This window comes from Carassius auratus, unplaced genomic scaffold, assembly GCF_003368295.1.
Source record: "Carassius auratus strain Wakin unplaced genomic scaffold, ASM336829v1 scaf_tig00008574, whole genome shotgun sequence".
NCBI classification, from domain to species: Eukaryota; Metazoa; Chordata; class Actinopteri; order Cypriniformes; family Cyprinidae; genus Carassius; species Carassius auratus.
The window spans coordinates 1-24,392 of NW_020523961.1; the positions used below are offsets into that span (position 1 = coordinate 1).

General features: G+C 37.5%; 1 protein-coding gene across 1 annotated transcript; it reads left to right on the forward strand.

Annotated features, from left to right (window-relative positions):
- The first annotated feature begins 1,162 nt into the window (after positions 1–1,162).
- LOC113072160 (disks large-associated protein 2) lies at positions 1,163–21,672 on the forward strand. The gene is made up of 9 exons (XM_026245287.1): positions 1,163–1,253; positions 1,567–1,714; positions 6,854–6,954; positions 11,630–11,988; positions 16,262–16,347; positions 16,509–16,912; positions 17,403–17,494; positions 19,068–19,220; positions 20,592–21,672. Exons 1-9 carry the CDS (start codon positions 1,163–1,165, stop codon positions 20,805–20,807), a joined length of 1,650 nt encoding a protein of 549 aa, XP_026101072.1. The 3' UTR covers positions 20,808–21,672.
- The last annotated feature ends 2,720 nt before the right edge of the window (positions 21,673–24,392 follow it).

Genomic DNA, 24,392 nt, shown 5'->3' on the forward strand with positions numbered 1-24,392 from the left:
AAAAGGGATAATATCGTTTTTTAAACAATTTAATATTTAATTGAAACAATACAATGTTTAAATAAAAATGTTGTAAAGTGAGATTGTAATCATTTAAAATCTTATGTTTCCTCAATACCAAATGAAAGCAGCTTTGACGGGTAACTGTATTTTGAAACGTACTGATATAAATTTGTAATCTAAATTATGAGTGAGATTTACTGAGTTTTCACTAGAATGTTGTGTGGTTTTAGTTTAGCTTATTGAAGTTCCCTATTAAAATGGTCTCTTACGTTGTCTTTATGACTTTTGTTGGAAACTCAGTTTTCCTCAGTATACTGAAGCCTGATTTGTTAACATTTGTGTAGCTGCACAAAAGATATGGCAGTTCACCCCACCAAAATGGGTGGAGCCAACTGCTTATATAAATTTGTGCTAATTCCCATTTCATCAGAATCTTTCTCCTTCAAGCGTGAAGGTCATGTCCTCACTCAGCTCTGAAGACAAAGAATGAAGAAGCCCGCTAATTGCTGTAGAAGATCCCTAGCAGAGAAAAGACACTGTTGCACTCAGAGCTTCTCCTCTGTGTCCATCCAGCAACATCTCAGAGCAAATTTCCTCTTCTAAACAAACAAATTTCTGTGGTGTTTGTTTCAAAATGCCATTATACGAATGTGGTACCCTGTACGACCTAGGTTGAATAGCAAGTTCATCCTGACAAAGGCCTTTGAAGAGCTCAGCTTGGATTGGATTGGTCAGCCCCAGAATATCTGCCAGGGTGCCGGCAGCGAGGCTCCCATCAGAGACCAGGACCATTCTTTCCCAAAGTTCATGATGAGTTAACCAAGTTGTAGCGTCTCCCCTGCTTTGCTCAAGTCAGTCCTTCTGCATTGATCTCCATTGATGGTGCTGAGCAAAAGGGATATGAGAAGCTCCCTCCTCTTGAAGAGAATGTCCCTGGCTCCATGCACTTGGCACAACTCTCTCCAATCAGAGGCAAACTGGAATCTACGTTATGAATTACCTTGGTGGTTTTAGCCTGGTCAGAACACAAGCTCTGTGCTCACAGGTCAATGATTCTTACCCACCAGGAGCTTTTTAGGCTCAGAATCAAGAGTTGTCTGTCTCCTAGGAGGCAAGTGGCTTTTCTGGGGGCTGTTATTGACTCAACCCAGATGTGGGCATGGCTCTCACTGGACTGCTCACAGAGGACCCTGGGCCTGATGGCTTCCCCTGTAATACCGCTGGGCCTGCTCCATATGTGGCTCCTTACAGTACTGGCTAAAAGCCTGTGTTCTGTCCCATGCCTGGTGTCTGGGACACTTTTGCCTTAAGGTGGACCATCAATGTGTCTCAGCTGGGGACCCTTAAAAGGCCCCTCACCTATATCAGACAGGTTTCCAATTGGGACTGACTTCCAGAAGGAATGTTGTTATGACAGATGCCTCCAACTCAGGTTGGGGAGCTCTGTGCGAGTGCAGGCCAGCTTTCAGCTCCTGGTCCATCCTAGAGCAAAAGCTACACTTCAACTGTCTCGAAATGATGACAGTTTTCTAGACCCTTAAACCATCCTGCCAGCTCTAAAAGGGCACTATGTCGTTGGATTCAGGTTGTGGTCTCTTTATAAGATGGTTGAGACACCACCTTCTATGGGCTCAGTGCAACCAGTGCTCATTGAGGGTGGTGCACATTCCAGGCAGACTGAACCAGGGATTGGACATGCTGTCAGAGGGCAGTATGTGTATGGGATAAAGGAGGTTCTTCAGAAGACTTGTTTTAAAACTCTTATTGGCCAACATTTTTCTCCAAGTAACAGAACACGCTGGCTTAGGAATGGCCTAAGGCCTCCCTGTATGGCTTTCCCTCATTTTCTCTGCTTTCTCAAGTCATCAGATGGTCCAGATGCTCAGATATACTGGTGGGCTCCACTCTGGTGAAAACAGTCGTGGTTCTCCTATCTGATTCAGCTGTCATTGACAGCTCCCTGTTAATTCTGCTGAGGTAAGACCTCCTCTTGCAAGTGAGGGTTACTTGTGGCATCCCTAACCCAAGATGTAGATTCTTTATTTGTGGCCCCTCAACGGGAACCTTTGCAGCTATCTGTGAAGGTAGCCAACACTATAGCGGAGGTCGGAGCACCATCTACAAGGTGCCTTTATCCTATAAAGGCCAATCTGTCTTCTCCAACTGGTGTGCAGTTTTGAACGAAGATTCATCCTCTCATGAGGTAGCAACAATTCTGTCCTTTTACAAGAGCTGTTGGATAAGGGTTGCACTCCTTCTATGCTCAAGGAATATGTGCCAGCTATCACAACAAACTTGCAAGCCAACAAAAGTCCTTGCGGCTGGCCAGTCGGTAGGAAGAAATTACTTGGTCGTCAAGTGAGGAGCCAGGAGACTTAACCCCCTTGAACTAGTCATCCTAAATGTATATGACTTTCTTCTTTCATACAAATCCAGTCAGAGTTATTAAAAAAAAATCTCTTTGATCTTTCAAGCTGTTTGATGCCACTCAAGCGGGTGTTGCACTGCCTCTGTCCATGAGAAGTTTAATAAAAAAGCGCATCCATAAAAAAAGTGTTATTCAGAAGTGTTATTCAGACGAAACTCCAACTGAATTCATCTGAAAGAAGAAAGTAATATACACCTAAAAAAAAAAGCCTAGAAAAAAACCTAAAAAAAAGGCTAAAAAAAACACCTAGGATGATTTCAGGGTGAGTAATTTGTGGTTCAATTTTAATTTTGGCTGAACTACCCTTTAAGACCAGTTTACACCTAATTTGGCTCGGATTGCCCCATTAGAGTGAGGGCCCACTCCACTAGGAGGATATATTCCTCATGGGCTTGGTCCACCAGACTTGGGGATATTTTCAAGGCAGCCAGCTGATTGTCGCTATCTAGCTTTGTCAGGTTTTATAACATGGACATCCCTGCTTTCCAGGCATGGGTCTTGTCAGCTTAATTGTCTTGCACCCCAAGTAAGTTAGTGCTCCGACTGGTGGCCTGAACCTCACTAGTTAGCCTATGTTTCTTAGGGCTTTCATGGCAGTGCACTAGAGCTGGGCTCGCAGGACGGCTTCTGTTCTGCACTTATAGCATGGCATTGTGGTATATCGTTCCCCCAAGCATTATAAATGGAATAAGTGATGCATGCCTTTCCATGCTATACAACTTCATGCGAGTCGATGCTACCTATCCTCAGTGGAAATGATTCTGATGAAAATGCATTCAGTGTCGATTTACATAGTTAACTCTACCCTGTTTGGGTGAGCTGAAATGGCATATGTTTGTGCAGCTGCACAAACTTGAACAAATCAGGCTTCAATATTCAGAGGATAACAGTGTCACCCAAGCATCACAAACACAATGCTTGTTCCCGTTATCTCAGGTAACCAAGGTAACATTAGTAACTGGAGCATTATACTATGATGACATCCACTCTGCATTCATGGGGGCATTGCCACTGTATGTATGTATGTATGTTGAGAATAAAGGTCATCAGGCTCTAACCTCAAATCTCCATCAAGAGGTGAGGTCGCCCTACACCTCCACGGTTCAGATGGAGAATCCCTCTCTCCATTTACCTACCTGTGTTTCAAGCCAATCTGTTCAATCATTAATTCATTCACCATATGTCTGATTCACCACACAAGTATCTCTGAAACACGTGAACAAGTCTATCGGAAACAGAGAGAAATTAGTCAAAATTAGTCAATGTAATTTTTTTTTGGCATAAAAAATTGCATTGCTACAGTGAAATAAATGATCCAAGATGGTAGACACAGTGGGATGGAAAAAAAAAAAATACTGTAAAATGTATACTAAGATCGCTCATCCAATCAATTTAAGAACAAGAACTATCCTTTAGCAATCTAATTTGTTCAATGTAGGGCAGTATTTTTCATTTCCAGTCCTTTAGCCCTTCTAACTGGAATCATGGCTGAATCACCTGTGATGTACACTTCGCAGGGCACTTATGGTCGAAAAGAACAAATGTCTGTATAGATAAGAGTTGCATGAAAAATATACTGGCGGGGGCTGCTGGAATAGAAATCCACTGATATAGAGTATTAGCCTGCTACTTGTACTACAGCATATGTACTCTGCACAGTATGCAGAATTTATATATGCCTTAAATATCCAGATGACTGAATACTGTCCATTCACTGAAATACTGTATGTACTGTAGCTTTTAACAGAGCACATCATGTTAGGTACTGTATCCCCAAATGCAATGTGCATTGATTGGGAAGTTTATCAACCATCGTGTGACTCATTACTTGACTGGACTAACTAAAAATATCTGTACATAAAATCAGATTCTAAAAATAAAATAACAATATTTATATCTTGGTCATGTGATACTCCAGCAAATATATTTTTGGAATGTTTACATTTTGCATACGGTTGGATACGTTTAGCTTAGTAGGGCATGAAGCAAGTGCACTTTAAACCCGTGACAAGGAATATTCAATGAAATTTCATGAAGTAATTTTCAGTCAGGCCGTTATATTTTGGTGGTGAATGTCTTGATGTAGGCCTACTTTTTGTTCCTGTGTCTCATATCATCCTTCATCCATGTCATCACAGTCATTAAGCATATCACCTTCCACACTGTCAGAGTCCATGCACACATGATAAGGACGACCCAGACGAAACACTCAGGATCAAGCAACGCTCTTACTGGAATCTACAGTCAATGACCTGGCACAATGGTGAATTTTTAACCCTTTTTCCAGTTATGGAAGAACTGGAACTGAAATTGATACTGATCTAATACCTTTGAATGATTGTGTAATTCATTTAGACTGTTGTTTTTGTGTAAATGTAGTCATATTTAAATGATATACTTGAGAATTTTTTTGATTGCAACATTTTAATTTATAGACTTTAGACAAAATCATACAGAAATTTATATTGTAAGAATGTCATTAAGTTTGTTAGTGATTCACTTGAAACTTATTTTTCATTTAACTTATTTAGAGCTTTGCAAATTCATCCATGCATTAAGTTGCCTCTTTAATTTTTAATGTTTAAAATAGTTTTTGCCTTTGTTTATTTATTAATGCTTTTCTTTTTGCCTTCAGTGTCTTAATTGTTCATTTTATTTACTTTCAGAATCTGTGTTAGTTTTAAAATATCACTGAAAATCTAAAATGTGTGATAAAATGAAATTGTTTATAAAAGTGTATATTATAATGGTTTGGTTTTCAATAGTTTTCTTACCAACGTGGCAAATGACCAAGTGCCATACACTGTAGCTTTTTACTTTTAAACACAACTACAATTGGTGGAATATATATGATGAAGTTTATAACTGATTTTAAGCATAATTTTAGTTGGCATACTGAGGGAGGCAACACCCTTGTGGGAAAGAAGCATGCTTAATTGTACTAGTAGTGTACTTCCTATCTTAAAAATGTTTATTTAAATCTATCTATCTATTCTATCTATCTATCTATCTATCTATCTATCTATCTATCTATCTATCTATCTATCTATCTATCTATCTATCTATATATATATATATATATATATATATATATATATATATATATATATATATTTAAGTGCAGATAACATAATATCAAATAAATAAAATGCCATTTACTTTGAGAGTTCATTTTCATGACGGTTTTGCATTTAAAAAGTGGGTTTCACTTTATTTTGATGGTCCCCTTAACACATTATTTTGACTATAACGTTGCACCTACATATCTACTAAGTCTCACAAGAGTGTTAGTAGAGTATTAGTAGACTGGTAGGGTTAGGGTTAGATTAAGCTGACGTACTTGCAAAGTTACTTTACTTATAGTCAGTGGAATATCTATTGGGGAGCATCACAATAAAGAGTTATTAAAGGGATATTAAAGCAGAAAGCAGATATTAAAGGGATAGTTCACCCAAAAATGAAAATTTTGTCATTAATTACTCACTCTCACAATAATGCCATTTTAGAGAGTATCACTTGTGGTCTTGTGGGTTTGGAACGACATGAGGGTGAATAATTTGTGACAGAACTATCACTTAAAAATAATATAATAGGATTTAGCTGACATATAGGTGCATTGTTACTTATTGTAAAAAAAATGTTCAAAAGGAACCATCAAAATAAAATGTTAACAAAAAGTGTACATTGTAATACTTCAAAGTACATTTAAATATATAAAATAAAATAAAAAATCATGCGTTAAAGAAAGTACATATACAGTATGTTAATGAGTTTACCTAATTTTAGCTAAATTTAAGAAAATGTTGATTTAAAAATAAATGCTTGTCAGTACATTTGGCTGACAATATATATATATATATATATATATATATATATATATATATATATATATATATATATATATATATATATACATACAGTATGTTTAGTTTGCACTTAATTATATATGAATATTTATATTTAAATAGATTATTTCCATAAAGTATACTTCATTTTCACAAGGGTAGAATTAAACTAATACTTGCATCATGAGCTAAAAGATTATGGTGAGAAAATCATAAAGAATAAGTTCTTTCTTACATGCCAGAACCTCTTTTGACTAAACATTCTACCAACCACCAATTCTTTATTTGTAACTAAATGTTCTGGCCTGTTTGTGGTTTTAAATACATGTGACTTTTTAAATGTATGTATCTTTGTTAATTTTTAACAATCTGACACCACTGATTATAGCTTAATTGACTTTTGCAAACATTTACTTAATTACTTAATAAGACAATGAACAAGTGAAGATATCTGGAGACCCAAACAGCTGGTGTCAGATTGAATAATATTGTTCACTGTTTAAAATGTCTTATTGATTTTAATGAATATGAAATGTTGGGAGATGTAACTGGGACTGTGACTGTGTCTAACAATTAGATTTTTTCAAAGCTCTACTAATTTTTTTTTCTTTTTTTCAGGGATCCAGTTCCGTCTCCCTACTGCCTGTAGTGTGGATCAAACAGAAACCCCAACTCCAGGTAAAGACATACCACATAGTTTGTTCATGTTCAGAAGCATCATGCCCATTCAGACATTCTCAGATTTTCATGTCACTCCAAATTCATATGACCTTTTCTCATGATATACAAAACAAAATGTCAAAGATAGTCTTTCCAACACAGTGAAGATGCATGTTGATCTGAAGTCTGGACTGCCAAAACAAAACAAAAAAGACAAAAAATCAAGCAAAGCATAGCAAAACAAGCAAAGGCCAGGAAAAACAATGAAACAAAGCAAGGAAAGGAAAGGCAAAACAATGAAACAAAATAGAGCAAAGTAAGGCAAAACAAGAAAAGAAAGCAACAGAACAGTAAAACAAAGTAAGCCAAGGAAACATTAATAAAAGCAAGACAAAAAGGCTAAACAAAACAATGAAATGCAAAACAATGAAACAAGTAAATTAAGGCACGGCAAGAAAACGTGCAACAAAATTAGCAGAGCAAGGCAAGACAAAACTAAAATACAAAGCAAAGCAACAAGACAACAAGTAAAAACAATGCAAAGCAATGCTAAACAATGGAAGAAAACAAAGCAAAAAAGGCAAAAAATCAAAGCAACAAAGCAAAACACAGTAAAGCAAGGTAAGTCAAGACAAAAAAAAACTAAGCAAAAGTAAGACAAGACAAAACAACTAACAAAACAAAGCAAGGTGAAACAACAAAACAGTAAAGATGAGGCAAAACAGCAAAAACAAAACAGCAACAACAAAAAAACAAAGCAACATAACAAAACACAGTAAAGCAAAGCAAGCCAAGGTAAAACATCAAAACGAAGCAAAAAACAACACTTGATATTCAGCTCGTTTTCTAGGGAAATTGTGTCACTAATGCTGATAAGGCTCTATAAACACATTATTAGAATATCTGCTCTTATATCGCTGGGCTGCTGTTTTACTGTCTTTTATCATGCACCACATGCACTAAATAACTGTTTTAGAAGGAATATTGTATATTGTACTTAGACTCTATGTATTAAATGTATTAAGATATATCTGTGTTCTTTGGAAAACACATATTCTAGTACTCTTCACTAGTGATTCACGGTGTTGATCATGCCTACTATCTTTGTTTCTGTGTTTAGCACCTGTGTGGCATTTGATACCCCCCTGATAACTGTTGCCAAGACATCAAATCATTCAGCAGCCCTTCATTGGCTCACTGGGCTTTCGGAGAAAAAAAAAACTGGGCCATTCAAGATGTGTTTTTACAAGCTAACAAGGCACTGCCTTCTTAGAGAAATGAGAAAAATAAAATCATTCTCACTCTCCTTTATTTTAAATAAAATCTAAATAGAACAGATGGAATTCCTTTTTTTCCTTGTTTTTTTTAACAGTTAATAAATACACATGGCATGATTTATGCTGATAACGTGTTAATTAAATGGCAAAATGTGTCATCATTGAGTATTATTCAGCATTATTTTTTCTCTGAACATTCCTCAACCATCTGCCATTGAAGAATAGATCAGACATACAGTATGAGTTCTGCAACAGCTGTCTTATTCAGATTCGAAAGAATACAAATATATATAAAACATATCAAGATATAAAATCAATCAGCTTCAGTGTTGCTTTGTGTGTCCGTATGATTGTCTCTGCATATAACCACGACAGGAGAAAATATTGTAACCCCCGAATTCAGTTTTAAATCTTCCACGCTTCCTGAGCGTAGTTGCAGAGATGAGTCATATTCTGTTGCTCAGGGAGTTTTTATATTTAATCACAGCTGATGAAGTGTTCGACATGCTGATGACAGAATGAATTATGACGCCTAGCATCAACACAACAGGTCATGAATGGATTATTGTGTTCCTCTCTTATACAACCCTACTTTCTATTTTTGGAAGTGTTTTACTCCTCTGTATGAATCACACGTCTCTCTCCCACATTTTTCCCTTCAGTCTGTGACTCATTCAGCAGTTTTGTAATAGTGTGCTATTTGCAGCCCGTGGTTTTGATTGGTACATCATATGTAGACTGTTACATTTAACCACACTGAGGTGTTTTGTCATGTTGGCAAATACAAACACCCTGCAGGTGCTGCAAAGTAGGTCTGTATTTCCATCTTTTGACTTTTTTTTTTATCCTGTTTGAGGTCAGGGCTGCTTGATTTTTCCAAAGCTTCACCGCTTTCAAAGAATCAAGCTGGATTAGCACCACTCTGCACAAGCCAGAACTGACCAGAGCAGGAGAGCGAAGCACTGCTGTCAGCTGTAGCAAAACAGACAAACTGACAACTGTTATCAAATTGTACATGGCATTAAACTTGAATGATTCACACTCTCTGCTTCCTGCTTTCCATATATGGGCTGCTCAGTGAATGTGTTAAAAGCAACTCAAAAGCTTCTGATTGGCTAAGGGATGTCTGTCTCAAAGAAATGTGATTATGTTTCTTAAGCCCCTTTCACACTGCCATTCCGGCAAATACAGGGGTAAAGTGTTCCTGAAATTGTTCCCTGGTAAAAAATTTTGCACTTTCACACTGCCAGTGATTACCCGGGATATGTGCGTGCTTTCACACACAACCCTTGAAGATCCCGTAACGACACGTGACATCAGCGCGTGACGTGTAATGTATGAGTCGACAACGCTAGGCACGTTATACTTTCAATGGAGCAAGCGAACGATCTCGGCGTCAGCGCGGAAAGTGAGGAACTAACTGATCTCTGCTTCATTACAGATTGCACATATGTTTTCGTCGCGAACGTTGATCTTCCTTCAAAACAGCTGGTAAAAGAGTCGCACGATAACGCGTGTCATCACTTCGACACGGAATTAGATCTGGCTTTTGTTCACACAGCGCTCATCCCGGGTCGAACCCTGCAATGGTACTAGGTCCCCGACCCGGGTTCAATTCAGTAATCAATTCCGGGACATGGTTGCTTTCACACAGAAGGCGACCCGGCAATGTTCCGGCAATATGCCGGGTCCGACGTGCAGTGTGAAAGGGGCTTTAGAGATCAAGCCGTGAGATCAAAGTCAATTTGAAATATTTAGGAATATGTTCAAGATCTAAAAAAGTAAATACTGTAATTGCAAAATATTCCCTTTTAAAACCCTGTTTTTTACTTTAATTTGTTTTAAATAACATAATTTATTACCAATTATTTAAAACTTGTTGGTAACATTGCATCCTTGCATGATTTAAAAAAAAAAAAAAAAAAAAAAACACTGGTAATAATATTTTAAGTCCACCTTAGATATTCTACTAACTATGAGTAACTTATTAAACTAACCACAACCTTAAAGTCTACTCATATTCTAATGAGGTATAAATAATTGCATAATAACTTACAGTTAGTACAATGTCTAAAATGGCCTATCAAAATTAGGTGTAAACCATTTGCTTGCTGAGGGGAAACAGTTGTCTTTTTATGACATTGAATATTTTAAACATATTCAGGAATTTCATTCATGGACGATACGGTAGTTGCAAGTTAAAAAGAAACCTTTGCCAACCTAATAACTTTAATGCACAGTGTTTTGCCCCACTCTGAACGTCCCTTAAAATTCAATCAGAATGAACTACTCTTGGCTGGATTAAGAAACAGTATGCATCAGATTTAATGTGGATCGTCAAAACATTGGCTTGCAAGACAAACCGTCTTTGTCTAGTGAGACTGCATTGTCAAACAGGAACAAAAGAGAATATAAGAGCTGCTGGGACGCATGAATAATACAGATACTGTGAACACAAGAGCACAGAAGTGCAGAGAACCAGCTCACTTCAAGCACTCGAATGTCCAATTTGCTCACTTTACGTATTATTCAATTTTCAAAAGATTAATTCTTGTAGGTTATGGTGTTCTCTTGTTATTAAAGCTGCACTGTGTACACACTTTTTTGGGGGGGAGAATTAACAAAATTGAAATAATAATTTAACTTATAAGTAATCCTATAGTATATTTTAGAGTTCTCAAGATGGATTTAATGGGAAACTGCACACTTTTCTGATTTATGTTTACATTATATCCATAAATAAAGGAAAGAAGGTCAGGCTAGTACTCTATATAAAGTGGAAGTTGCTTGAGGCCACAACAACTAAACCTCGGACCGAAAAGCATTTGCAAACAAAAAGTAAAAAGTGATAGAGTAAAACACGGATTGACATAGTTTGCATAACATTTGCTGTGCTTTGATTAGGTTCAGGTCTTTATGTTGGTGACAATGCCAGACCAGTTACTACTTTGCTCTGTTTATCTATAAATAGCCAACCTATGTTAACGTTTCCGCCATTATCTGGTTTGGATAACCTTTTTTATGTTTAATGTCAGGATTGGCAAACTTTTGCAAAAATTAATAGGTCAAAACAACAGCACCATATCACCTACTCATGAGAAATTGTTTTCTCTTCATATATCCGTGTTTTGATGTTGGGAAAGTTCTGGTGTTGTTAGTGAGATTCCCATTGTCTGTAGCAATGAGCAAAGCAGTGCTCCTCGGGAAGGTAAAGTAATTAGCAAAACAGTGTCTCTCCGTGAATAGCTTACCGTTTATGCTTCAACCGATAGTGTTGGGCAAAAGGAAATGGTTCCTAAAAGAGTCAATGATCAGATATCTGCTAAATGACTGTGATGAAGGTTTAGTTTCTCTCTGATCCATTGCTCTTTCTTTCTCTCTTTAATCTAACGTATTGTTCATCTGTTTCGTTATAGCGGTAGTGACATATACGCCTGGCTACAAGAAGACCCCTCCACCTGTTCCTCCTCGTTCCACCACTAAGCCAGTGATTTCTGTAACAGCCCAGAGCAGCACCGAGTCGACGCAGGATGCTTACCATGAGGGTCGGCCCTCACGGGGAGGGCTTTGGGCCACAGATAGCCTCGGCCGGGTCATCTACACCTCCACCGACAGCCTGGATAGCGCAAAAGCAGTGACCCTAGCAATGGAAACCGCACCCAAGCGTCTCACTTCTGCGGGGAGCTACAGCTCCGTTCAGACCTGCGATAAGGCCATCCTGGTGTCCAAAGCAGAGGAATACCTCAAGACTCCGCGCTCTTCCATCGGGATACAGGTAAACCTCCCTCAAGGCTTTAGGTTTGTGTCATTATAAGCGACTCTGTAAACCCTGTAAACCCAATGGCTTTGTGTCTCGCCTCAAATCCAAAAATAGCTGGCAGCATTCAGACAGTGAGTCACCCACCCAGAAAGTGCACACAAAGACTCCTCATATAGCCAGATTCTGTGGCGGAGAAGATGAGATTGCAGATTGACCCTGAACAACAAAGATTAATGATGCTGCTTCTCTCTGTGGGCTTGTTCCTACACAGGACCAACAGTCAACCACAGCATGCAGCTGTTGAGATGAAGAAAACATTACACCTATAAAGCTATGGATCATTAACAACCAAATCCACAAAGGCTGGAATGACTTATTTAGCTAAATCCGGAGCTCAAACCACCCGACCATTAAACCTGCCACTGCGGCGCCTAACAAATACAAACAAGGCTCTAAATGTGATTCTTGTTCTGATGAACCACTAGGAATTTCAGCCTGTTTTCACTCCCAAGGCAAACAATACTGTGCAAATGCACCGTACACATTTAGACGCTTTAATGCAAAGCAATTTGAATTCCAATCGAATTTTGGTAATCAAATCCAAGACCTTCAAGTTGCCAGCATCTTGTTCTACTGTTTGAGCAACACTTTATTGTGATGTGGCTAGTAAGGGTAAGGGTACTGTATTGCTTTCAGTGAGAAACATTCGGTGTCAATAACCTGATACAAAGTTTCTAGGACTTTTATCATCATAAATCTATTGTTGGGAATACTTTTGTCATCGTGGTATGTTGGGTTGCAGCTAGAGTAACCACTTTATATACGGGTGCTGGTCATATAATTAGAATATTATCAAAAAGTTAATTTATTTCACTAATTCCATTCAAAAAGTGAAACTTGTATATTATATTCAATCATTACACACATATTGATATATTCCAAATGTTTATTTCTTTTAATTTTGATGTTTATAACTGACAACTAAGGAAAATCCCAAATTCAGTATCTCAGAAAATTAGAAGATTACTTAAGATCAATACAAAGAAAGGATTTTTAGAAATCTTGGCCAACTAAAAACTATAAAAATTTAAAGTATGAGCATGTACAGCACTCAATACTTAGTTGGGGCTCCTTTTGCCTGAATTACTGCAGCAATGCGGCATGGCATGGAGTCGATCAGTCTGTGGCACTGCTCAGGTGTTATGAGAGCTCAGGTTGCTCTGATAGTGGCCTTCAGCTCTTCTGCATTGTTGGGTCTGGCATATCGCATCTTCCTCTTTTCAATACCCCATAGATTTTTTATGGGCTGAAGGTCAGGCGAGTTTGCTGGCCTACTCAGCAGCAGTCCAGTCCTTTTTGAAGCGAGACGCTTCTGACGCTGTCTGTTGTTCAAGAGTGGCTTGACACAAGGAATGCGACAGCTGAAACCCATGTCTTGCATACATCTGTGTGTAGTGGTTCTTGAAGCATTGACTCCAGCTGCAGTCCACTTTGTGAATCTCCTCCACATTTTTGAATGGGTTTTATTTCACAATCCTCTCCAGGGTGCGGTTATCCCTATCGCCTGTACACTTTTTTCTATCACATCTTTTCCTTTCCTTTGCCTATTAATGTGCTTGAACAGCCAGCCTCTTTTGCAATGACCTTTTTTTCTGTCTTGCCCTCCTTGTGCAAGGTGTCAATGGTCATCTTTTGGACAACTGTCAAGTCAGCAGTCTTCCGCATGATTGTGTAGCCTACAGAACTAGACTGAGAGACCATTTAAGGGCTTTTGCAGGTGTTTTGAGTTAATTAGCTGATTAGAGTGTGGCACCAGGTGTCTTCAATATTGAACCTTTTCACAATATTCTAATTATCTGAGATACTGAATTTGAGATTTTCCTTAGTTGTCAGTTATAAACATCAAAATTAAAAGAAATAAACATTTGAAATATATCAGTCTGTGTGTAATGAATAAATATAATATACAAGTTTCACTTTTTGAATGGAATTAGTGAAATAAATCATCTTTTTGATGATTTTCTAATTATATGAGCACCTGTACACCTAAAAGGATAGTTCACCCAAAGATGAAAATCATGTCATCATTTACTAAACCTTCTGTTGTTCCAAACATATAAGACTTTTATTTAAAAGCACAAATGAAAGATATTTTCCAGAGAGATTTCTGTCCATCCATTGGAAGTCCATTCCACCAAAACGTTGACACTTGAAAAGATTGTAAAAGTAAAAAATCGAGCAGTTTCAATCCAAGACTCTAAAAAATTGCTTTATATAAAAAATATTTAGCCTTTTATTCACATAAAAAATAAAAATGAACACACATGTATAGAGCACATCAAACTATAGTAGTCAACATATGAAGTGGATCAAAATCATTCATCAAAGTTGTCCTAAGACAAGAACGCAGTTTAGTTTTAGGGTTTGTATGGGCTTAGAATGACATCAGGGTAAATTTTAATTTTTGGGAAGACTCTCCTTTATATTTGAATATTTAAGAGCATCTAACAAAACCCCCTAACACTAAACCTAACCATATCTGAATATAAACACTATAAGTATTGGGCCCCATGGGAGTGAGAATGAGTTGAAAATGATAGATGCATTTTAGTGAGTTTAGATGAGTTTAGCCAAGATACTAAATATATGTTTACAGCACTAGCTGAGAGAGATGTGGAATATGGAAAAAGCACCAATAAGTCAAAAACCTCCAGAAGACTTTAAACTAGTTTAAAATGCATTACTGTATGTTAACGTTGCAATTCACAGGGATTCATCACTCTAGATGCTAAAGAAGCTAGCTGTCACCACCAAAACTAATAATATGAAATCAGGAAATCAGGAACCAGAGGAAGGTCAATTTAATGTATAAAAGGCTTATACTAATCAATAAACCATTTATCCAATCTTTGCAGTTTAAAGTAGTTTAGTATTGTGAACATTAATAACTGGTTACTAACAGCATTTGAGAAAGTAACGTGTTACAATATTAATACAATATTTCTCCCTAAAAAAAAAAGTAACTTAAGGCACTGGTTGATCAAATGGGATTATTTGTGTTATTTAACATATTTTATTATTGCAGGCAATAATAAACTGGTGTTACTTTATTGAAAAAAATCTTTTATTGTAAATTAAAAAGGATTATTTTACTAGTTACATAAAAAAGTGATCTGATTGCATTACTTGTAATCTGTTACCCCCAACACTGGTTACTAGGATCTTGTGTCTCCGTTGGGCTCTTGAGCAGGCTGCTTTAGGGGCTGTCCTTATAGCAAGTGTGCTATAAATTGCCTCAGATAAGTGTTTGTGAGATGACAGCTCTTTAAGGGAAGTCTCATATTTGTGCCTCTAAGCTGTTGTGTTCTCTTCTGGGTCTGTGCTAATGTGTTCATGCCACCCACAGGACATTGTATTACATTTACACCTAGTCATTTAGCAGATAGATTTATCCAAAGCGACTTACAAATGAGGACAACTGAAGCAATCAAAACTTACAGAGAGCAACAATATGTAAGTGCAAATGACAGGTCTCGGTTAGCCTAACGCAGTACATGTATTTTTTTTCTTTATATATACACACACACACACACACGCACACACACACACACACACACACACACAAACACACACACACACGCATACAGATGTACAGAGGTAATAAGAGTACCTCTGCATGTAAAGAATGCATGCATGTGGTGCTGCATCATGGTACTCTCCATAATGGCAGATGATGTGATTTGGAGAAGAATTGCTAAATAAACTCATTATTTTGGTTTTCTTTGCGCACAAAAAAGTATTTTTATAGCTTCAGAAATTAGCGTTGAACCACTGATGTCACGTGGACTATTTTACATGGAACATTTCAGTTGCATTGCTGTCTATGCAGGGTCAGAAAGCTCTCGGCTTTCAACAAAAATATCTTTATTTGTGTTCCGAAGATGAACAAAGGTCTTACGGGTCTGGAATGATATTAGCATGAGTAATTAATGACATAACTTACATTTTTGGGTGAACTATACCTTTGAGGTACCATAAGAGTTTGGGGGCAGAATAACTTGTCAAAACTTTGCAATAATTGACATAAAAGTCATAGTGCTCTTTTCCTTTGGATCATGCTTAATGCAGTGTACATAATCTTAGCGATGTCCTTGGCTCCATAATTGCAGCTTGCAGCATTATTTCCTTACTTTTTACTTATCCTCAGATACTCATTACTCTGTGTGTGTGTGTGTGTGTTCTCATTCATTCTGTGCACATTTTATCTTTTCATTTTCTTATTCTTCAGGTGGAAGCGGCCACAGATTCTGAGACAGATAGTAAAGGTCTCCCACAGTATCACTCCGTGGGTATCCAGGTGGAGGACGAGAAGAGGTAGGTTTACAGGACATTTGTTCTGTAGAACTAAGGTTATCCTGAATTAATTAGTTAATTAGTCCATTAGCTCAGTAAAATAAGCAAAGTGAAACAGTGAATAGATAAATACATGTGTTTATATCTCTCTTTAATATTCTCACTCTTGTGTTTGTTTTCAGAATTGGCCGCTTTAAACGGTCCAACAGTGTGACGACAGCAGTTCAGGCCGATTTGGAGCTGGAGGGGTTTCCTTCGACCGAAGACAAGAGTCTGCAGTTTGGAGGATTTCAGCGGCATTCTGAACCCAGTACGCCCACACAGTACAACGCGGTCCGGACCGTACGAACACAGGGCCTTTTTAGCTACCGTGAGGACTACCGACCCTCCAGCGGGCCGCCCAGTCCGCAGCCCGAGCCCTGGCTGGTGGAGCCCGCCCATGAAGCAGCCGAGTCCGGCCGAGTGTCGCCACTCCACCGCGACGGCAGCTGGTTCATGCAGCTTCTGCACAGCGAAACCAAACGGTTGGAGGGATGGTGCAAAGACATGGAGCGTGAGGCGGAGGAGCACGACCTGTCCGAGGAGAGTGAGTGTGCTGGACATCAATGAAACACATAATGAGTCTAAAACCAACACATTCTCTGTTTGGAACAATTTGGTGACTTATTCATATGAAGTCATATAATCTAATATTCAGAAGATTCACATTGGACAAATTCATTCAAAAGTGCCACCTTTTAACATAGTTATGTGTTCTCATGACATTGGGCTGGTCTAATCAGTTCTTACTAAAGTCTTAATTTAATCATTAAAAATATATAAATTATATAAATGTGTGTGTGTGTGTGTGTATGTATTTTTTTGTTTAAAAAAAAAAAAAAAAAAAAAAAAATATATATATATATATATATATATATATATATATATATATATATATATATATATATATATATATATATATATATATATATATATATATATATATATATATATATATATAAGTTCAAATAAAATGATGTATATGTACATATTTCTATTTAATAATGCATTGATTTCTATCAAACAATGTCTTACAGTTCTTGGGAAGATCCGGAGTGCTGTGGGCAGTGCTCACCTCCTCATGTCCCAGAAATTCCAGCAGTTTTACTGGTTGTGTCAGCAAAATCTGGTATGTGGCATTTCAACGATCCCCATGAGATATGCATTAATGCCCCTTTTGCCTCATAAAATAAATCAACCATGCACCAGTTCTGTCATAAATGATTCAGTTTGCCTCTTTGACCGGCAGTTCATCAAGTATTTGTGAGGGTATTTACCTTTCATTTATTAAATACAGAATCTTTTTTCGTAAATTGAATCGTACTAAAGCAAGCTATTATTTAATAATAGATCTAAATATATTGTGCATTTTTGCATATCTAGTATTGTTGAATACAACGAATAAAACAAAAATATTGTTTAACAAGCATGTTTAGTCTGTTTAGTTGACTGAATTACACATTGATAAGTTGCAAAGTCATCTCCACAAAATGTAGTTTCAGCCTGAAAGGAGCTTTAACCGGTTTCGGGCTGTGTGAAAGTAAAAGATCCTGACATTAATTGGTACTTTGTGGGTTGAATGACACTTTAAAGGGTTTGTTTAGTGGCCAGTGATTGTTTCTCTCTCTCTCTCTCTCTCTAGAGATTGTGAAATGATGGATGTAGTAATACATTCACACGGACAGACAGAGACCAGCTTGTCCTCTCTAGTATGAGTGTCCACGAGACTGAACAGTTTAGCTTAGCATTGTAAACAGAGAAGAGAGGATGTAGCCAGAATAAAGAACAACTGGAAATAAAATGGTTAATTCAATCATTGATTGTCACAGAAAATGTACTATTTTACTATTTACTCCAGTTATGATGCGTTAGTACAGAACATTATCAGTCAACAGCTCATCACACATCCATCTTTAAAAAAAAAAAAAAAGGATATTTTATTGTGAGCAGTATACATGTACATTGGCAAATAGTCATTGTTTGGATAAGAGACGATGAAAGTGAAGCTGGACCACAGTGACCTCTAGTGATTATTCATGATACTTTATTAATTCATGGCACTTGGTGCAGTGATGCGTAAATAGTGATCATGATCCTTATTTTCAAGGGGTCATAAGTTTATACACCTTTCTCATACATTTTCATATTATTATTTTATTTACATTTTTAAGGCCCGGAAAAAGCTCCATAACCCAAGACAAAAGTAAACAAATGATTCTATTCAAAAAGTTACATCTCCGGATTGCCTCCTGCTCTCAGGCTTTTGTGATAATCGATAATGTGTGAGTTGTCAGTGAAATCACTGCGCCACAGTGGGGAAGAGCTCAAACGTGCAGCGTGTGCTGAGAATCAAAAGAACTGGTTTGGTCAAGAACAGTGGGCAGCATCAAACTAGAGACTCACGCACAACTATCATCTAAACAGGCTAAAACATTCATTTACACTCAATATGCAACATATGATGTTAAGAACCAAGGTAACGTACACATGCAAATATAGGCATGTCAAATAGCTTCTTTAACACTTAACTACATAAAAACCAAAATGCATTATGATCCCTCTTATTTTTAAATTGATTGTATAGATCATTTTTAAAAGATCCCTGAGATTCTGCAAGGGGTGTGTAAACTTACGAGTAAAGCGGAAACGCATAACTGTTGTTCTTCTTTGAGAAGTGTGTAACATATAATGGTTGTGTGTAGGACCCCAGCGCTATGCCCCGCCCCACGGCTCAGGACCTGGCCGGGTTCTGGGACCTCCTGCAGCTCTCCATCGATGATGTCACTGCCAAGTTTGATGAGCTGCAGCAAATCAAGAGAAATGAGTGGAGGATAGTGGAGAGTCCAGAGAAGAAGGTACATGGGGTATCTTCTGTGTGTGTGTGTGTGTGTGTGTGTGTGTGTGTGTGTGTGTGTGGACAATGTTCAAATAAAGAATAAGCGACAACTGTGAGTTGAATGTTATTGACGTAAGTTGTCAGAGATTAAGGATGTCTATGAAGTACATGCACGTAATTGATATGTTAAAAATTCAATATTCACGGCTGAATAGCTGATGTGAGTGTATGCTGGCAAGGATGCACAGGCTCCCCGAGTGAACAGCCCTTTCTCACAGACATCACCTGAATGCTTATAGTTCGGTTGCATATGTCAAAAGCAAGTAAAACAATTCACAAGTTACTAAAGTTACTCGACGGTAAGGCGAGACAGAGAGAGAGAGAGAAAAGCATGCAGTTGTGCACATTTAAGTTGCATGATATGTATTGCTGTTTGCTCACTTAGCATTTGAATTAAAACTAAATCGTAAATATAAACAAACAAAAAGTACAGGGGCATTCAAAAACAACATTTATTTTAAATGTCAAGCATGCAGGACTTTATTTAAATTGAAACTAAAACTAGTAGTCTGTTGGAGTCTATACGCATCCCATTCTGCACCATTACAAATGTGTGCGCGTGCTGCGCATGTTTTGCTTGTTGACGTTAATTGCATTATATGATTCGCTTTAGAATATAAGTTGCAGTGCGTTTCAGATGATAAAAATAAAATTAATTGTGTTTCAGAAAATATGTTCTGTTACAAGTTTTGTGTATGAGGTTATGATTTCTCAAAATGAAAAAAAAAACTGAATTATAACGGAAACCTGGAATAATTACATTAACACAAAATACTTTATGTATTTAATCACGTTATTAACCAGTTTGGACAGTTCAGTGACCCATTTAAACCATACTAAATTAACCATTTTTTTAGTCTTGAACTGTCTTCTCGTGTCCTGTTCTTTTATTTGGAAAACAGAAGAGCAGCACAGCTGAAAGATTTGCTTTGAGCTTGTTGAATTTCACATTACCTTCAGCCTGAGGCTTATTCATTTCACTTTTGTTGTGAAAGGGCTTTTACATTTAAAAAAAAAAAAAAAACTAGAACTTTGATAAAATAACACAATATTGTAATAGATTACTTTAAAAACTAGATAAAAAAAAGATAGTTGAGACAAACTTTAAATTTGACTTGAGAAAGCCAGACTAGAATCTTGTAAAATGTTGTAGACGTTTAAAAAGATTGACGGTTTGACTAGTTTTCAGTTTAAAATATGTTTTGAAGGCAATACAGTCTATTAGAAGAACTGAAGGATGGATGGAGTCAGATATCCATGATGCTAAGGTACCCGGGACGGTTGTTGCTAGGGCGTTGAAATGATCATGAACTCTACTTCTTTATCTCAGGAAAGAAAATGGCCCCCTCCTGTTACAAAGAGGCCTCCTAAGGGTCGTGGAGCTGTCATGCGTGATCGATCCCTGGATCTGCAGGACCGACAGAGGCAAGAGGCTCGCCGCAGACTCCTGGCTGCAAAACGGGCTGCTTCGTTCCGTCAGAGCTCAGTTACAGAGCGGGCAGACAGCATAGAGATCTACATCCCTGAAGCCCAAACCCGTTTATGAAACACGTATATACTATGCCTCACCAGTGCGCTTCACCAACAGGGTACACCCATTCTGCTCCATGTCACCGCTGCACTCGTTCACATTCTCACATCTGTTACAAGTATTCTTCCTCTGCTCATCATCTACTCTGAGCTGAGAATAGTGGTGAGTTTATATATGCCTCAAACAGAGCTCAATGCAAAGAAGTCTTGGCAGTCTATGCACTCCGAGACCTGCAGCTACTGCAACCCAGTTTGTATACCGGTTTTAGGACATTCAGAGGCCAAAACTAAGGCTTTGTTCACACTGCACATAAATCTGATTTGGTTTTCACATCCCAGTTTTAGTACACAGTTTCGGAGACAGTTGCAATAGTAGTGATTATGAGCATCAGCATGATGCAAAGAGGACAGTTATCATGACATCTTGCCACGGTGCTGAACTCATGAGATGCGTGAGAGCGATTAGCTCATATTAGCAATTCTTATTAACATTCATGCATATGCTGTGTCCAAAATCACTTACTCACTATTAATGACATGGAGCCATAGGGATATGCTGATGGAAATTATATTTCAATGCTTTTATGTTCTCTCGCCAAAACTTTGCTTGCAAACGTTACACTCCCGACTTTGCATTTTATCACAACACTGTTGTGTTTTATCTTTTTTTTTTTTTCATTATGGTCAGAACATTTGCATTTCCCCTAAGGAGCTTTGCATTTTCTAACAAAACATTTTGTTCCCTTAGAGAACTTTTCTGTTCCCCTGAGAAACTTTGCGCTCTCTCAAAAAACATTTACGTTTTTCTAAAAAGCATTTTTTGTGCAAAACGTTAGTGCTTCTCACTAAACTTTTGCTTTCCCTTAAAGGGTTAGTTCATCCAAAAACGAAAATTGTGTCATTAATAACTCACCCTTATGCTGTTCCAAACATGTAAGACCTCCTTTTATCTTCGGAACACAGTTTGAGATATTTTAGATTCAGTCTGAGAGCTCTCAGTCCCTCCATTGAAGCTGTGTGTACGGTATACTGTCCATGTCCAGAAAGGTAAGAAAAACATCATCAAAGTAGTCCATGTGTCATCAGAGGTTTGAATCAAGGGCAATCATCGCAAATGACGCCATTACGTCGATCGCAAAAGAACTGGTGAACCGTTTTCTTCAACTGGTTTATTGAATCGAACTGTCCGAAAGAACTACTGGTGATCCGAAAACTGATGCAACCGGTTCTTCACTCGTGAACGAGTCAGTCTATTGTTCGTTATCTGGCTCGGCTCGGTGTTCATCTTCACAGCAGTTCAGTCAGGGTACTGTTTGAGTGCATGCATTACTCCGGGATATTGGTTTGTTTGAACTCAGAGGGAGTGTCAGCCACATTAAAAAAGTGAACAGCTTAAGTCATTTGTGGATTAATGCGTATTAGAGATGCAAACCGTTTAAAACGATTCAGTTCGATTTGGTGAACTGAATGATTCATTTGCAAACCGGAAATCCAGCTGCTTTGATTTGAACTCTCTCTCACACAGACACGGAAGAGAAGACAATGCTGAATAAAGTCGTCGTTTTTGCATTTTTGGACCAAAATGTATTTTCGATGCTTCAGAAAATTCCAACTGACCCTCTGATGTCACATGGACTACTTTAATGATGTTTTTCTTACCTTTCTGAACATGGACAGTATACCGTACACAAAGCTTCAATGGAGGGACTGAGAGCTCTCGGACTAAATCTAAAATATCTTAAACTTTTCCGAAGATAAAACGAGGTCTTACATGTTTGGAACAGCATAAGGGTGAGTTATTAATGACATAATTTTCATTTTTGGATGAACTAACCCTTTAAGCTATGTTGCTCTTTTTTTCACTTAATGTTTGTATTCTCTTAGAAAACATTCAAAAAAGGTTTTCTCACAAAACTTTTGCTTTCCCCTGAGAAACTTTGTGTTATTTTTTTTTTTAATCACTTTTTTTTGTCCTCACTAAATATTTGCGTTCTTGCACAAAACCTCTTTCCCCAGAGAAGAGTTTTTTTTTTCTTTTTTTTTTTTTTTTATTCACTCACAAAACATTTGTGTTGATATGAGGTGGCTATATTTCAAAGCTTTTTGCAGGGAAACATTTCTGGGGGGAATGCAATACTTTATTTTGCTAAGAAATATAATTTCTATTTCCATGTCCCACCTCGGGGCTCCAGTGAATGTCATAGTATTTAATATAAAAGAAAAAGAGACGTAAAAGTATGTGATACTTCTGTAATGACGAAAAACTACTTTCTATAATCTTTAATGTAATCTGACCATTCAGACGCAGTCTAAAAGATTTTCAGATGACTATATCTAGATGTAGTTTGGAAACATCAGATTCCAAAAGAATTTATAAATCATATTCAAATAAATCAGAATTTTGCTGCCTGTCTGAACAAAGCCAAAGTCTAACCCTCAGCATAGGCACAGTTAACACTCCTTTCAGAAAATGTATTCTATAGCACTGGCACAAAACTAATGTCACAACATAGTCACTTCATCCACACGGGAAAATAAAATGACTCTAAACTTGACTTAGTTTGGAGTTTAGATTTAAATAAGCGAATTTAAGATTGCAAAGTCTTTACTGCTTAAAAGGTTGTGCAGAGCAGTTCTACTTCTTAAATGATCCACATTTGTATTTCCAACGGAAATGTTGATCTTGATCCTCGTGATGTTGTCGCATTTGGGGATTCGCATGAAGGTTTTGCTTCTAGACTTCAATTTAGTTTTAGCTTCAGGGCTGACAGAGATTAAATCTAGTTCTGGACTTAATTACACTGTCAAAGAGAGTTTAAAAACATCCTTTTATTCAATTGCTAAGGTTTCAAATCCATTCAGCCCAAAAAGGACTCGATATCATTCAGTCATAGCTTGACTTTCATTGACTGACCGCCGGTTTTACACAAAAACATTTACAGAGAAGTATTTATAACACCAATCTTCCTCAGTGTTCACCACTCAAGGTAGTCTGTGACATATAAAGGTGCAAAAGAAACTTTAATAATATTACTGTAAATGGTGCTGCTTTATACTCTAAAATGTAGAAGCCCCCCTCCTCTCCTTTCTGCACAGCACTATAAACCACCTGTGGACTTTTTAAAGGGAGGTTTAACACGGTGTCTCAATGCATCTCGGATTATTATATTTACGGTCACTGGTTTGTTGAAAAGAAATTCATGTATTTTAGGTTCGACAGTTATGCTTTTTGTATATCACAGTTTTTCGGTCCAGCATTTGCACAACAATGTGCCCATCTGCCTTGTCACTTTTGAGAATAGAAACCGGGGTCTGCAACAGGGGTCTCTGTGATGAATTGTTGAATTCAAATACCATATTTTCAGTCGGGTGGCAACAACTCCGCTTTTTATTTTTAATTTGGCTTTTTCATTCATTACCTGGATTGTGGGCTAAATTATAACCAACAGCAGCATTAGATTCAGCACCTTACATTTGTAAATTCAACAGCTATTTAACAGCAATTATTATTTATTTTTACTGGCACAATGATGAATTTTAACTGTCCACAACTGTGATTCCGGGATTTTTTCCCCTGGTTCCAGACCTAACTATCCAGAGA

Coding starts and splice junctions, on each gene's coding strand:
- LOC113072160 (XM_026245287.1), top strand. CDS start 1,163: ATGGCTCTCACTGGACTGCTCACAGAGGACCCTGGGCCTGATGGCTTC. Junction 1,715..6,853: donor GGACATGCTGTCAGAGGGCA/GTATGTGTATGG, acceptor TCTAACAATTAG/ATTTTTTCAAAGCTCTACTA. Junction 19,221..20,591: donor TGGAGAGTCCAGAGAAGAAG/GTACATGGGGTA, acceptor TCTTTATCTCAG/GAAAGAAAATGGCCCCCTCC.